The sequence below is a fragment of the Scyliorhinus torazame genome, chromosome 10, assembly GCF_047496885.1.
Source record: "Scyliorhinus torazame isolate Kashiwa2021f chromosome 10, sScyTor2.1, whole genome shotgun sequence".
In the NCBI taxonomy this organism is placed as follows: domain Eukaryota; kingdom Metazoa; phylum Chordata; class Chondrichthyes; order Carcharhiniformes; family Scyliorhinidae; genus Scyliorhinus; species Scyliorhinus torazame.
Window position 1 is genome coordinate 84895557 of NC_092716.1, and position 16231 is coordinate 84911787.

The 16231-nt window shown below is 44.3% G+C and overlaps 1 protein-coding gene across 15 annotated transcripts in view; it reads left to right on the plus strand.

Annotated features, from left to right (window-relative positions):
- LOC140430694 (nuclear transport factor 2) overlaps positions 1-6811 on the plus strand; it is a 64510-nt gene extending 57699 nt beyond the window's left edge. For all 15 annotated transcript variants that reach the window (XR_011949506.1, XM_072518344.1, XM_072518346.1 and 12 more), the window contains one exon: positions 2343-6811. Coding sequence is in view for 12 of the 15 variants with exons in the window: in XM_072518352.1 (XP_072374453.1) it covers positions 2343-2456 (114 nt within the window). In the remaining 3 variants the exon portion in view is untranslated. The remainder of the gene's footprint in view (positions 1-2342) is intronic.
- The last annotated feature ends 9420 nt before the right edge of the window (positions 6812-16231 follow it).

Here is a 16231-nt window from a genome sequence, read left to right on the forward strand (position 1 = left end):
TTAACCAGGGAATATGGAGAGCTTGGCGGAAACCTGTATACGTGTAAAATCATAATTTGGCAAGTACGTTAGAAACAGATTTTCATATTTATATTATGTATTATATGGTCTATAATATGTGATAATTATATACTTAATATTACTATGCTGCTTTAGTGCTATTTTGGTTTTACTGGTGTCTGGGCTGGTGTTAATTTCCAAGAGTTTTTTTTATATATTCGTCTGTGGGATGTCCTGTAATGATGCAAGGTCAGCATTTGTTGTCCATGTCTAATTGTCCTCGAGACGGTGGTGGTGAGTTAAAATGCCGTAACATTGGAAAATCGTTTTTTTTATTTCTTTTTTTATTAAAGCACTGTTTCTAAAGCACTACCATAGTCCTTTGCTTCGCTTCACATATGCATAATCCAGCAAGGTCATGTTCTGTTAGTATGGATATCATCCTGTACTTTATGCCCATACTTCATAAAATGTTGAAATTCTGAGGTCGCTTTGGTGATTTGATAACAAATGCATTGGTCCATGATCTTGACGGTAATAGAAGGTAAACAAATTTTATATTCAGTGCCCAAAATCCTATATGTTTTATGAACTGCTCTCTCAATATGTCCTGCTGCTTTCAAAGATCTATGCATATGCAGCCCAAGTCCCACTGATGCTGCACACTTTAGAACTATGACATTAAGTATATATTGCATTTCCCTATCCCTTCTGCCAAATTACAACACCTCACACCTTTCTGCATTAAATTGCATCAGCCACTTGTCTGCCCATTTTGCTAGCCTATGTCTTGTTGAAGTTAATTTGTATCATCCTTACTTTGTCACAACTCCAAGTTTGGTATAACTGACAAATTTTGAAATTTTACTCTGTATTCCAATATCTATACAGGTGTTTTAAAAAAACCTAACCATCCTTCAGTCTGAAACAACCACTTGCTGTTAACCAGCCTTTTTTGTTGTACTTGGTCAAATGCTTTCTTAAAATGCATATCTACAACATCCAGTGCATTCCCTTCATTAACCTTCTCTATTGTTTCAACTAATGGGCAGCACGATAGCACAAGTGGCTAGCACTGTGGCTTCACAGCGCCAGAGTCCCAGGTTCGATTCCCCGTTGGGTCATTGTCTGTGCGGAGTCTGCACGTTCTCCTCGTGTCTGCTTGGGTTTCCTCCAGGTGCTCCGGTTTCCTCCCACAGTCCAAAGACGTGCAGGTTAGGTAGATTGGCCATGATAAATTGCCCTTAGTGACCAAAATGGTTAGGAGAGGTTACTGGGTTGCGGGGATAGGGTGGAAGTGAGGGCTTAAGTGGGTCGGTGCACACTCGATGGACAAACCCAATCTGCCATTTGCAAATCTGTGTTAGCTCTCCTTGGTTAGCTCAAACCTCTCAAGCGCCTGTTGTTCTTTTCCTCATTGTCTCTAGAACCTTACTGATGTTAGACTGAATGGCTTGTAAGATTATTGTTATACCCTTTCTTTAACAAGAGTGACACATTGCCACTTTCCTTCGCTCTGTCACTTGTCCCGTATCTAGGGAGGATTGGAAAATTATGATGAGCCCTTCTGCTATATCTCCCCCATTTCCTTTAGCAATCTGGGGCATAAGCTATTTGAACAGTGCAATTTATCCACTCTAAGCTTAGGCAGTCTTTCCAGTACATTCGGCCAATTAATTTTCACTCTATCCATTATCTCTACTGTCTCTGCTCCTGCTGATATTTTGTCAGCATCCTCTTACTTTGTATACACAAAGATGCAAAGTACTTGCTAAGCCTTGCCTTGCACCTCTAAGCATCTCAACAATTTAAGTAAGATAGGTGACCAAAGATCTGCAGGCCACAATTTCAGTGGAGTCTGCAGGAGATTTCTTAATTGATATGGTCTTGTACCCTCGTGTAGCACTACAATCACAACTCTGATATCTGCCTGTAATGAAGGGTGAAGCATATTTGACAAGATAGCTTTCTGGAGTCCAGGCTGCTACTTCTCACTGACACTCCCATATGACTCCTTTGTGTCAGCATTGAGGTTATTAGCCTTGGGAAGTCTCACTATTGGATGTCTTTGCCCTTGAAGCTGATTATGTAAGCTCTGCTTCTTTGCAAAACCAACCAGAAGAGTCCAGAATCAACTTGAAGGCTTCTAAATGGGTCCCTTATGTTTTCTGGTAGGCTCAACCAGGAACTTCAAAGGACCAATATATTGAATTTACTCACGTGACTCAATTGTGATATTAGGAGCTTTATGCTAACAATTTTAGCTGTTCACACTGCAAGTTCAAACAAATAAAGGAAACATTTGTTTCTTCAGAACCTAAATCTGTTTTGTTTCCTTTCAGGCTGATGAAGACCCTGTTATGGGATTTCACCAGATATTTCTACTGAAAAACATCAACGACGCTTGGGTCTGCACCAACGATGTCTTCAGGCTAGCACTGCATAACTTTGGCTGAGACTTCTGCCTCAAGCACATCCTTACATCCACTCTTCTAATCTGCTATTAATCACAATAACTGGATTCCAAATATCATACACAAGCGTGTACGCAACAGTAAAATCTGCAACATGCGTAGTATCTAATCACAGTTTGCTTGAATTTAGACATTTGTGCATGATGTTTGGGAAAATGTTACTTTAGCTGACATGGGCAAGACAGTACCCCAGTGTGTGTTGTACCAGCATGCCTCAGAAGATAAGTCATACCACACTTTCTTTCTTCCTCTGTGTACCGGTCAGTTGCTATAGCAATCCAAAGAATCAAAATAAATAACAGCAACTACCTGTCCAACTTTTTGAATTGTTCATACCTTTTGTTGACTCATGATACAATAAACCATGTACTTTTCTTAAGATGGAAATTGTTTCATTTAGTTTACTAGCAGGTTTAAGGACATTTCTTTTATTTAAAAAATGTATTTGACCATATAATCCGGTTGAAGGAAAAAAATTGCAATTGGGTGTTTTGTGCTGGTGCAAAGATTTTAGTCACTTACCTTATCAAAGGACAGATATAACACAAGTGAACTCGAACATTGTTATTTGGGTTCCACCTTGTATATCATGATCTAACTTGTTTCGGTTCAACTGAAGACTATTTTTGACTGCAAATTGAGGCTATAAAAGAGTAAAATAGTGACATAAGTCTTTTATAGCTGTGATGTACAATATTCAACATGCCGTGTAAACATTGAATTGGTTTAAAGCAACACATTTCTGTATTTGAACTTGAAAGTTACATTGCTTTAACGTTTCAAATTTTGAAGGTTTCAGTGAAACAAACTAGTAATTGGAATATTAGGTTGTACTTATTGTGGATACTCTTTTTTCAATTCTCCCTCATTTGCTATTCTAACCATGTGATTTTCGTCAGCTTGAAAGATGAAGCAGTGTTAACTGGCCTTTTCAATGGCTGCTGCTGCCAGTGTTGCACTCTGGTCAGTTGTCGGTTGAGCTAGAAGTGGATTAAGAATGTCAGTTTTCCGAGTCTGGAAATTCTTCACCGTTGTGGATTCTAGTACCATGGTCCTCCAACATTTAAGCTTATGACCACAAAATTGGAAAACTTGTGTTCTGCATCATCTATTTCTTTTATGAAATTTATGATTGAAATAGATCCAATAAATTATCACAATGTAATAAGGAAAATGGAGGCCATTCATTCATATTGGACTGTATCACTTGGTACCAGAGCTATGGATTACTGTATAATGCAAAAAAAAACAACTAGTAATGCAATAAGCATTTGTGAACAAAATAAAAACTAGCATTTATCTTAAAGAATTATGTGAATGTTACTGATACAGTGTCTTTAAGAATGCTGGATTTTTTTCTCCTAATATATTTAGTATGCATAGGTTTATGTTGCAGATTTGGGGGTTTTCTTTTCTTGACTGGTGATGCATGTTGTAAGTGCAGTTTCTTGATCACCGGGCCATCTGGCATCTCACCAAGTAGCTCCTGTCTAAATTCTAGAAATAGTTCATTTCCAAAACCAGTAATTGAATCGCTATAAGGAGTAGGATTTTCCATTCTGTCATGCCATGGTTTGAGCATGCAACCTTTTAGGTCTGTATGTTTCATAATGAAAGCTTTTCTTTTAAATACAATATTTATAAAATAACTTTTGACACTGGATTCATTTACATTATGGATTTTATGGGAACTGCATTTGTGTGAGGCCATTTGCACAGATACAGAATCTCAAATTGGGAAACATCATCTTGATTTTAACAATACAGTTTCTCTGAGAATGGGTTCTTCTTAAAAGTGGGAATGCACGTTTGTTTTGGAGGCAACATATTTTCTCCTGAACCTATAGGATTAATCTCTAATAAATCTCTAATAAATTCAAAGGGGTGCAAAATCCTGTTAGATGGTGCCATTTTTTAAGTATAGTTATCCAGAACTGAAAACATAAAGCAGCTGTTTTATGAGCTCACTGTCAGGAAAATGTTTGGACAGTTAAATCTGAGTCTTGACACAGTTAGAAAATGCAGTTACATTAACTAAATATGTTATACTGAGGAACGTGCTGAATTCGAATTTTAAAATTTGAATCTGATATAATACATAATGAAGTATATTGGGGACTGTCCCAAACATAATTCTAAATTTAGATATCCAGCGGTATCTAATATTTTGTGGACAATAATTTAATGTCTTTGGTGTCCCATAAGAAGTTTTGTTTTCCTAACTGCATGTAAAGTTTCTAAAATATGAATAAAGTCAGTTAATTCTAATTTGATAGATTCTAGTTCATTGACCTTTTATTCCAATTAAAGGTGATGGCTATCACAGTTTAAAACTCTTCTCTGTGCCTTGCCCTACGTTGAACCAATTTGGGTATATGTTGCAATAATGAATGCGCAAGCTGAAATTACCATGTTGAGTACTGAGGAAAGTTTGGGGCAAAGCAAATTTGTCCAATTCAAGTGAGAATTTTGTGTCTCAGTATTGTAAAAGCAGTTTTTTAAAGGCATATGTACAGTGGTGTAATTGAGTCACCATTTATCAAGGAGCAGTTTCTTTTGTAATCTACTTGTGATGCAATGGTGTCTATTTACATTTTGTTACTATACATTTCTTAAATGGTCAGAACATGGGACATATGTTCCATAGAAGCATTATTTATATCGTAAAATATTCATTGTAGTCACACAGTTCATTCTATGGTGGAATAATATCTGATGTAAATTTAAAAGAACACTATAGCACACTACTATTAAAAAGTAACTCAGCCTTCAAGTAAATCCAGGAATCATCTAATTCCTTTTTACAAACATATTCTGATGTAACCATGTTTTTCTCTAATTCGTAGGATCCTTTTCCGCTTGAGGAACTGGAAAGAGAAGAGTTGTATTAGTTTATTTTGCATTCTGTTGGCTTTTCCACACCCATTCTGTTTCAGCTATAGGAGTGCAATGAGGTAATTAATTTTACAATGATCAAAACAAAAATGACTCCATGATTTGCTGGTGGTACATATAACCTGCCCAGTGCCGAAGCAACAATACAGTTTCTTCTTGTATGTGACAATTTGACCGAGAATTTCCCCACAATTAAGGTTGACAGATTCAAGTGGCTTACTTAAGAACTTTGAGCGTGGTTGCTGCTGCGCTGCTGGACTATCTGATTTTTTAAAAAAGCTTCTTGGGAGATTGCTGGTGGCTTAACCATTGGCGCTTCTATATCAGCATTTGTGACTTGGCCTATGAAGTTGAAATACTAGCCATAATCTCTGCTATACTTAATATGAATCTATATTCAGAGTCGAGAACTCCCATTAAGCTCCTGTTTGAATTAAAACATGATTGAAAGTTATTAATTTCCAATCTGGCTATGGAATGTAATCAGTCAGTTTGAAGAAAAGGTTTACCTAGGTTTTAGTTTGTATTATTCTTTAGTGTAAGTTTTGTTTCCTTTCTGGTCTTTTTCATTGTTGTACTTAAGCAAATTTAAGAATACATAAAGGTGTGTAACCTTTGTATCATATAACAAAATAACTCCTCATTTCAACCAATTTTTGGAAATATTACTGCAATGACGCATAAAAAGCTAACAATTTAAGTGTAAGCATTTAATGAGAGAAAAACCAGTTGCCAATCAAATTGGTAATTTATAAGGATACTGTTGTGGAATTATAACTACATTGTAAAATTTAATGAACTGCAAAACATGAAGCTTAATGTTGAAATACATCAACGGTGTATATTTTGGAGTGTTTTGGAGTTGCTGAAAAATAAATTAAAGAAAGGTACATCAAAAGCAAACGTGCAGAAAAGTGGATATTTGGGTGAATTAATTGATATTGCCTTTCATATGGATGTAACTGAAAGCTGCTTTCAGCAGAATTCTTAGCAACTGTAAAGCACCATGTGCAACGTACACCTATTGTACTGTGAATTTGTGTCAAAGGACTACATTTGGAAATTATTTAAATATGTTACTTTGTGCCATACTAAGGATATGTTGTTTTGCCTTAGACATTTTGCTGTTTTAAAAAAAAATCTTGATCTAAAACTATTTTCTTAGATATCAATTTAGTCTTTTTTTCCTTTGCTGTATGGTGAAGGTTGACAAGAGCACAGTTTTCAGGTGCTCTCGCAGTCCCAGACATAACAATCTTGGGCCATTTGATGTTCCTGAAGCTGTGATGCTTTTTCAGGCTTATGTATGCAGAATCAAACTTCTGATGACCTATTTTTGGAAAGTGAAAGCTCTGGTTTCAGTAATAACTGGTACACATTGATTTTATTGCAGTGTAAAATCATTGTTTTGTTGGTTTCTAAAATAAACTTTATCAAACAGCTTTCTCATTGTACTTAACGTTATTGCTTCAGCTGAAAAGTGGATTAAGGCATTGTGGTATGTGGTTTCAGGCTAGAGCATTGACATAGTGAATATTGACGACATTTGAAGATTTCCCATTCATCAGTTGATACTTCATGGGTTCTGTAAATTTTCTCATAATCCATACTTTCAGTTTTGTAAAAGCTGTCATTTGTCCTAATCAAATAAGTAAATGTGCAAAACTGATGGTGAAAGTACCATTATTTCATTTTAATTATAGTATACATTGCATTACGATAATTTGTTTGACCAAGTGGCTAGAATTTGTGGTACAGTGGTACAGTTTAGATTAAATCAAGTTTACAAGAATTCACACGGATTTCAAAGTAATTGCAAACGTTTTGTTTATCTGAAGCATAACGTGATGTGTATTTTCTTCAAATATGCGTGCTCAATTGTTTGGTTGTGATATACAATGTCTGGATAATGGAAATATTGCTCTCCAGTGACCCAGGTTATTCTCCCCAAGGGTGAGTAGCCTATTGAAACTTATTGTTCAAACATACACATGAATTAGAATTACCCATGGTGCCAAAGAACAAAAGCCCAGTGAGCACCCACAGGAAAGGAATTTTTTTAAAAGGGGAAGAAATCTGAACTACCTTTCCAAATATGCAAAATCAGAATGGTGGTAATACTTAACATGTACAATGGAGGATAGGATGCAATTGGAATGAAGAGTGAAACTGAATAGTTCTATTTGATTTAAAGCAGATGAATTAGGGCTTTCTTTGTCTCTGCCATTCCCACTAGAGTAATCTTGCTTTATTCCCTTCCTGAAAGTATTCTGATCATAAGTGTTGTATGTATTCAGCTCCGACTATCTCACTAACATTGTGTATTTTTGTAAAATTGCTCTGTGTAAAGAGCTTGCTAACTGTTAAACATGCAGCGTATTCCAAAAGTGAGAAGCATAATTCAATCATAACTGAGTTGCATAGGTTTATCTTCTGGGCAAAATTCCATGATCATTCTGAACTATGATCATTCTATTTATAGTTTAATTCTGATGTCCAGGTGCCTTATGCATTTCAATTTAATTGTAAGCATCTGTCCATATTATTATTACAAAGTGTGTTGCAGGGTAGAAATTTATTGTATTGCCAAAATATTTCTGGCTCACTATGCCACCCTAAGTGGTAATGTTGCTCAATAAGTCAGAAGATATATGTTTTATAATCGATGATACTCCATATGTGACACAACTTTGGGACAACTAATTTAGGGTGACTGAGTAAATCAAATTCTCTATTTTTAAAAAATGTTTTAAAATTTTTTGATTGAACTCCATAATCCTGCATTATTTTCAGTAGCTTGCGGGAAGAGGTGTATTCCTTATGTATTTTCTATTTTATACTGTAATGTTTTTAAGCAGAGCATTCGCAGCAAGGTGCATCAATTGGGGGTAGGTACTTGATATTTAGCTGTTTGTGCCTGAGAGAGTGGGGTAAGGCAGCACTGTTGGAGGGTGAAAGAAAGGAAGGTCTGAATCTGTGCTTTGGTCATACACTCAGATGTTCGGTGTTTGGCAGGAGTGGAGTGAAGATCCTGCTCTCTGGCACTTGCGTAGAGGGGTATCTACAGATAGGCAGAATAGTGGAGTGGAATCTGGAGTTTGCCTGATTGGACTCATATAATCCCTTCGGAGGGGCAATTATGGAACTGACAGCTAAGGGTGAATGGGTGACATCTTCTGCCAACCTCCCCCGCTCCAATCCCCAGAGCACCTTGCATTTCTCGGGTGTTGACATAGACATAGAACATACAGTGCAGAAGGAGGCCATTCGGCCCATCGAGTCTGCACCGACCCACTTAAGCCCTCACTTACACCCTATCCCCGTAGCTCGATAACCCCTTCTAACCTTTTTTGATCACGTAGGGCAATTTATCATGGCCAATCCACCTAACCCACACATCATTGGACTGTGGGAGGAAACCAGAGCACCCGGAGGAAACCCACGCAGACACTGGGAGACACAGTTATTGGGGCAGCACGGTAGCATTGTGGATAGCACAATTGCTTCACAGCTCCAGGGTCCCAGGTTCGATTCCGACTTGGGTCACTGTCTGTACGGAGTCTGCACATCCTCCCCGTGTGTGCGTGGGTTTCCTCCGGGTGCTCCGGTTTCCTCCCACAGTCCAAAGATGTGCAGGTTTAGGTGGATTGGCCGTGATAAATTGCCCTTAGTGTCCAAAATTGCCCTTAGTGTTGGGTGGGGTTACTGGGTTATGGGGATCAGGTGGAGGTGTTGACCTTGGGTAGGGTGCTCTTTCCAAGAGCCGGTGCAGCCTCGATGGGCCGAATGGCCTCCTGCACTGTAAATTCTATGTTAAACGTGCAGACTCCGCACAGACAGTGACCCAGCAGGGAATCGAACCTGGGACCCTGGCGCTGTGAAGGCACAGTGTTAATCACTTGTGCTACCGTGCTGCCCAATGTCCCAGCAGACATTGGCATAATTTCCCAAGTAAATTTGAATTAGCTTTGTTATGCTCTTGACGTAGCATAAGCTGCTTCCTTGATGTGCACTCTGACAAAGGAAAGTTCAGACTTGGAGATAGCTTTAACACAGTTATTAAACTATTATCAATACTCCTACTTGGATTCGACTCTCCTGTTAATCCTGCTATAGCTACTCTGACTAACTGTCTGCTACAATCCACGTGGTGGGTGTGATGTGTTTCAATCAACCTTGTCTGTACTCACTAAGTGTCTCCACGGGAAAGAGACTGAGCATGTGTGCTGTGTCCTTTTATATGGGTTGGTGTAATGCCCTCCTGTGGTAGTGTCACATCTGGGTGTGTCGTGACTGCCCATTGGTCATGTCCTATCTTACTGACCTATTGGTTGAATGTCTGTGACATGATGTCTCTGGTGCTCCCTCTGGTGTCTAGCTAGGTGTAGTGTGTTCACATTAACCCCTTGTGTATTGACAGTGATGCCTATCACCACATCCCCTTTTTTCGTGTTACATATTTTCTGTACAGTTTTAAAGAAAATTGAACAAAATAGGTAGATAAGTGATGACATGTACAAATCATGATGAGTGATGATTACACTAAGTCCAACTCGTATGTACAAGCCCAAAGTTCAGTAATTATGATCGAGTGGCTTTCTTGTTTGGTTGGTGAGTTGGTGATGTTGATGGTGGCATTGCATTGTAAATGCCATCAGTGTCCCCGTGCTGAAGGAACCAAGAAGTGGTCAAGTCACTTTGTTATCTGATGTGGACTCTCTTTTTTCTTTCGATGCTTGTGGTAGTGATGTATGCAATCTGTGTCGTCCTGCCATGGTATGTCATTGTACTGAGCTGAGCAGTAACAGTGTCCTGCATTTCCAGAGTTGTACCATGTCTTACCAGTCATAGTTCCATTGGTGTTGTTTTTGTCATGCTTTTGTCGACGTTGTTGCCTCTGGTACGCTTCTTGTTATTGACTTTGATGTGGTTTTCATAGGTTGTGTTGTGTTGGTTGGTTGTGTTGTTGTGTTTGCTGCGCTCAAGGACCACACCCTGTGGATAATACGAGTCCTTCACACAGTTACTCGTGTCAACGTCCATTGTGGCATCTGCTGTTTCCTTGAGCGTGCCGTCACCGAGTTCGCGGCGCTCCCCATCTGGAATCATGTCCGGCTTACTTGAATCAGCTTTGGCTTGTCGATGCTCCCCGTCTGGAGTCTCGTCTGTTTCACCTGAGTCAGTTTTGGCTTGTCGATGCTCACCATCTGGAGCCCTTTCTCATTCACCTGAATCCGCTTTGGTTTCTTGATGCTCCCCGTCCGGAGACATTGCAGGTTCACTTGAGCCAGCTGAGATTTCTTGATGCTTCCCGTCCGGAGTCATTTCAGGTTCACTTGAATCATCTGAAGTTTCGTGATGCTCCCTGTCCAGACTCAAAACATTCAGGAATGCATTTGCTTGTGGAGAGGCTCGTGCGAATGAGGTTTGAAGTAACGTGGTGTCACCGGAGTCACCAGTAGTCTCACTCTGATTGTCGAGTGCCTCTGTACATTCTAGCTGAGGTCTGTCACGTTGCACATCTGGTATGAGAAGCGGGATGCCGCCGTCACTTGTCGCACATACAGTGGGTAGAGCCTCAGTGTCGTCTTGTCGTTCACTTGAGCATGGCAGACTGTCATAGTCTTTCTGTTGTTACTTGAGCATGGCAGACCTGCATCGTCTGCTGCTGGTTGCTCTGAGGAGGTCGCAGTTCAGACATTGTGCTGTCGTTCTAGGTGAAAGAATCTTGTTTTGAGGCTTAACATTTTTTTTTCTGGTTTTTGGACATTTCCCCTTTAAGTGGGTGTGGTCTGGGGCCTCTGACGTCACGACGCTTGTGACAAAGAACGTAGGAAGCGATTGAGCATGCACAGTTCGCTGTTCCTTTATTTTGCGCATCTCTTTCAACTGCGCATGTGTGGCACCTTTTCCAAGATGGCCACCAAACAAAATTGTCATTCGCTGCTCGCCCACCCCGGCCTTGTGGTTAGTATTGGCGTCTCTTTTACCGTTTTCTGTTGGTTTCTTTGTCTTTTCCTCGCAGTATCGTTCGAACTTGTCCAGGCCTGTCTGGAATTCAGTCTTGTCTTGCCCTTTGGAGAACTTGAATGTTTTGAAGATTCCTTCTGCTCTTGCACCCGCGATGGTGAGTAGAAGCTCTGTCTTTTAAGCATCGGCCACGTCTTGTAGGTCAGCTGCTACCAGGAAGATCTCAAACCTTTGCCTGAATGCACGCCAGTTTGCACTGAGATGGCCGTGGCACCTGAGCCGTTGTGGAACCGGAATCGCGAACATCTTGCCTGGGTGCTTTTGCTGGTTGTTACGGTTTGCTGAGTAGAAACTATATGGATTTAAACAGTCACTCCTTGTACCATGTTTTGTTTTGCTCTTGACGTAGCATAAGCTGCTTCCTTGATGTGCACTCTGACAAAGGAAAGTTCAGACTTGGAGATAGCTTTAACACAGTTATTAAACTGTTAACAATTCTCCTACTTGGATTCGACTCTCCTGTTAATCTTGCTATAGCTACTCAGACTAACAAACCAGTCTGCTACAATCCACGTGGTGGGTGTGATGTGTTTCAATCAACCCTGTCTGTACTCTACGTCCAGTTGCGGCTATGCCGAGGTAGGTCGCACGTTCGGCAGCTCCCGCCAAGAACGGACTTTTGGGCCCTTTTGAGGAGCCCCAGCGGCACTTGTACGACGGTTCCCAGTGTGGGAAGGTGATAGTAAGGTTTCCCTAGCACTGTATGGAGTGGACCAGGAGTGGAGTGATCAAAAAAGTGGTTTCGGAGCAGCGAAGAGAGCAGGGTGAGGAAAAGCAAGATGGCGGCGGTGGAGATCAAGCAGCGTGGGCGCAGTGATCGTGGGAGCAGCAAGAGTTCCTTAAAAACTGCTTTGCGGAGCTGAGAGCAGAAATGCTGGCGCCAATGAAGGCATTGATGGAAAGGCTGGTGGAGACCCAGAAGGTCCACAGGGGGGGGGGGGGGGGGGGGGGGGATTCAGGAGGTGCGACATAAGGCCTCAGAGGACGAGGTTTTGGGCCTGGCGGTGAAGGTGGAGGCGCACGAGGTGCTTCACAAGAAGTGGCAGGAGAAGTTTGAGGACCTGGACAACAGGTCGAGGAGGAAGAATCTTCGGATTCTGGGTCTCCCTGAAGGAGGGGAGGGGTCCGACACTGCGGCATATGTAGCTACAATGCTCAACACGCTGATGGGCGCGGGAACTTTCCCGAGGACCCTGGAGCTGGATGGGGCTTATCGAGTCCTGGCAAGGAGGCCTAAAGCCAACGAGCTGCCAAGGGCTGTAGTGGTGAGATTCCACCGCTTTATGGACAGAGAGTGCGTCCTGAGATGGGCGAAGAAAGAACTGGGCAGCAGGTGGGAGAATACGGTGATCGGTGTCTACCAGGACTGGAGTGCGGAGGTGGCCAAGAAGAGGGCTGGTTTTAATCGGGCCAAGGCAGTTCTCCATCGGAAGGGGGTGAAGTTTGGAATGCTGCAGCAGCGCGATTGTGGGTCGCGTTTCAGGACCGTCACCACTATTTTGAGACGCGAGGTGTGGACCTTTATTCAGACTGAAAAGCTGGACTTGAACTGAGGGTTTGCTGTGCGGTGGGGGGGGGGGGGGGGGGGGGTGTTTACTGTATTTTGGGGGTGTTCTTCTGATTTCAGGTTGGGAAGAGGGGAAATGGGAAGGGGTGAGTGGATATGATGTGGGGGCTGTGTGTGAGTGTGGGCACCGGTACTGTAGGGGCAGGTCCCCGCTGACGAAAGGGGGGTTGGAAGCCCGGGGATGGGGAGCTGGGGCGAGGTCGCAGCAAAAAGGAGCTGCGCCATGGGAGGCGGGGCCGGCTTGGATGGAAAGCGCGGGCTTTCACCCGTGCTAAGGGAGGGGCGGTGCTGGAGGAGAGCGCTTATTGATCGACGGGGGGAGGTGGGGGATTCCCACACTGGGGGGTCGTTGGAATGGTGGGGGCGGCTGGGGTCAGCAGGAGTCAACTGACTTACGGGAGTGTAATGGGGGGAGCAAAATGGCTGGATGGGGGGGGGGGGGGGGGCAGTGGGTTGCTGCTGTATTGGCCAAAGGGGAGCTGGAGGTAGAAGGAGTCGGGGCGGGGGTCCGCCGCCTGGGGGACTGGAGGGTGCGGGAGACGCGGGCACGTGGCTGGCCTAAAAAGGGATGGCTAGTCGGTTGGGGGGGGGGGGGGGGGGGTAGCCCCCTGATCCGGCTAATAACATGGAATGTGAGGGGCCAGAATGGGCCGGTCAAGAGGGCCCGGGTGTTGGCGCACTTAAAGGGACAGAAGGCAGACATGGTCATGCTCTAGGAGACACACTTGAAGGTGGCAAATCAGGTCAGGCTGAGAAAGGGATGCGAAGAATAGAGGGGTTGCGATACTGGTGGGGAAGCGGGTGTCATTTGAGGTGATGAATATTGTGGTGGATAATGGAGGTCGATACGTGATGGTGAGTGGTAGGTTGCAGGGGACGCGGGTGGTACTTATGAACGTATATGCCCTGAATTGGGATGATACCGGATTTATGAAACGTATGTTGGGTCGGATCCCAGATCTGGAAGCAGGGAGCTTGATAATGGGGGGGGGGGGACTTCAACACGCTGCTGGACCCAGCACTGGACCGTTCCAGGTCCAGGACGGGTAAGAGCCCGGCTGCGGCCAAGGTGCTTAGGGGGTTTATGGATCAGATGGGGGGAGTGGATCCATGGAGGTTTGCCAGGCCGGTACCGGGCCAGAGAATTTTCTTTTTTCTCCCACGTCCATAAAGCCTATTCTTGGATAGATTTCTTTATAATGAGTAGGGCATTAATCCTGAAAGTGGGGGGAACGGAATATTCGGCTATAGCCATCTTGGATCACGCCACGCATTGGGTGGAGCTGGAGTTGGGGAGAAGTGGGACCAGCGCCCGTTGTGGTGCCTCGATGTGGGACTGTTGGCAGATGAGGTGTGTGGGCGGATGCGGGGGTCTATTCAAAGATGTATGGAAGCCAACGACAATGGGGAGGTGTGGGTGGGGGTTGTCTGGGAGGCTCTGAAGGCGGTGGTTAGGGGAGAGCTCATTTCCATCACGGCCCATAGGGAGAAGAGAGAGGAGGGATAGGGAGAGATTGGTGGGGGAGATATTAAGGGTGGACGGGAGCTATGCAGAGGCCCCCGAGGAGGGGCTGCTTAGGGAGCGACGAAACCTCCAAATGGCATTTGATCTATTGACCACGGGAAAAGCAGGGGCGCAGTAGAGGAAAATGCAGGGGGTGACATCAGCTTCATAAGAGGGAGGCAGCGAGGGAGATTGGTGGAATTAGAGATAGAGGGGGGAATACGGTGCAGAGTGCGGTGAGAATAAATGAGGTATTTAGGGACTTCTATGGGGATCTGTATAGGTCTGAGCCCGCGGAGGTGGGGGAGGGGATGCGGCGATTCTTGGACCAACTGAGGTTCCCGAGGGTGGAGGAGGAGCAAGTGGCTGGTTTGGGGGCGCCGATTGGGTTGGAGGAGCTGGTTGAAGGATTGGGGAGCTTGCAGGCAGGGAAGGCCCCGGGACCGGACGGGTTCCCGGTTGAATTTTACAGAAAGTATGTGGACCTGCTGGGCCTGCTGCTGGTGAGAACTTTCAATGAGGCGAGGGAGGAGGGGACCCTGCCCCCGAAAATGTCCCGGGCGCTGATCTTGTTGATTTTGAAGCGGGATAAGGATCCATTGCAATGTGGATCGTATAGGCTGATTTCGCTCCTCAATGTAGACACTAAGTTGTTGGTGAAGGTGCTGGCTACGAGGATTGAGGACTGTGTCCCAGGGATGATCCATGGGGACCAGACAGGGTTTGTGAGGGGCAGGCAGTTAAACACGAATGTGCGGAGGCTCTTAAATGTGATTATGATGCCCCTCGGTGGAGGGGGAAGTGAAGGTAGTGGCGGAGAAGGCCTTTGATGAGGTGGAGTGGGAGTATCTCTGGGAAGTGCTTGGGAGGTTTGGGTTCGGGGAAGGGTTCATAAGATGGGTCAGGTTATATAGGGCCCCAATGGCGAGTGTGGCAACGAACCGGCGGAGGTCGGAGTACTTTAGGTTGTATCGTGGGACGAGGCAGGGGTGTCCCTTATCCCCCTTGTTGTTTGCACTGGAAATTGAGCCGCTGACCATGGCACTGAGGGAGTCTAGGAACTGGAGGGGATTGGTCTGGGGGGGGGAGGAACACCGGGTGTCGTTATATGCTGATGACCTGTTGTTCTATGTTGCAGACCCAGTGGAAGGACCAGGGAAGGGGGATAGACGAGCTAGCGCTGAAGAGGGCGGAGAGGAGCTTCCGATACCTGGGGACCCAGGTAGCTAGGAGCTGGGGGGCCCTGCACAAGCTCAATTTGACACGGTTGGTGGAGCAGATGGAGGAGGACTTCAAGAGATGGGATATGCTGCCACTCTCCCTGGCAGGTAGGGTGCAGGCGGTCAAGATGACGGTCCTCCCGAGGTTTCTGTTTGTGTTCCAGTGCCTGCCCATCCTAGTCCCCAAGGCTTTTTTAAAAAACTGGTAAGCAGGAGTATTATGGGATTCGTATGAGCGAATAAGGCCCCAAGGGTGTTTTTGGAGCGTAGCAGGGACAGGGGGAGGCTGGGCTTGCCGAATCTATGTGGCTACTATTGGGCAGCTAATGTGGCGATGATCCGTAAGTGGGTAATGGAGGGAGAGGGGGCGGCGTGGAAGAGGCCAGAGGTGGCGACTTGTGTGGGTACGAGTCTGGGGGCGCTGGTGACAGCACCGGTGCCGCTTCCGCCGACAAGGTACGCCACGAGTCCGGTGGTGGCGGCTATTCTGAAGATCTGGGGGCAGTGGAGGCGACATGGGGGCCCCGATACGAGAGAATCA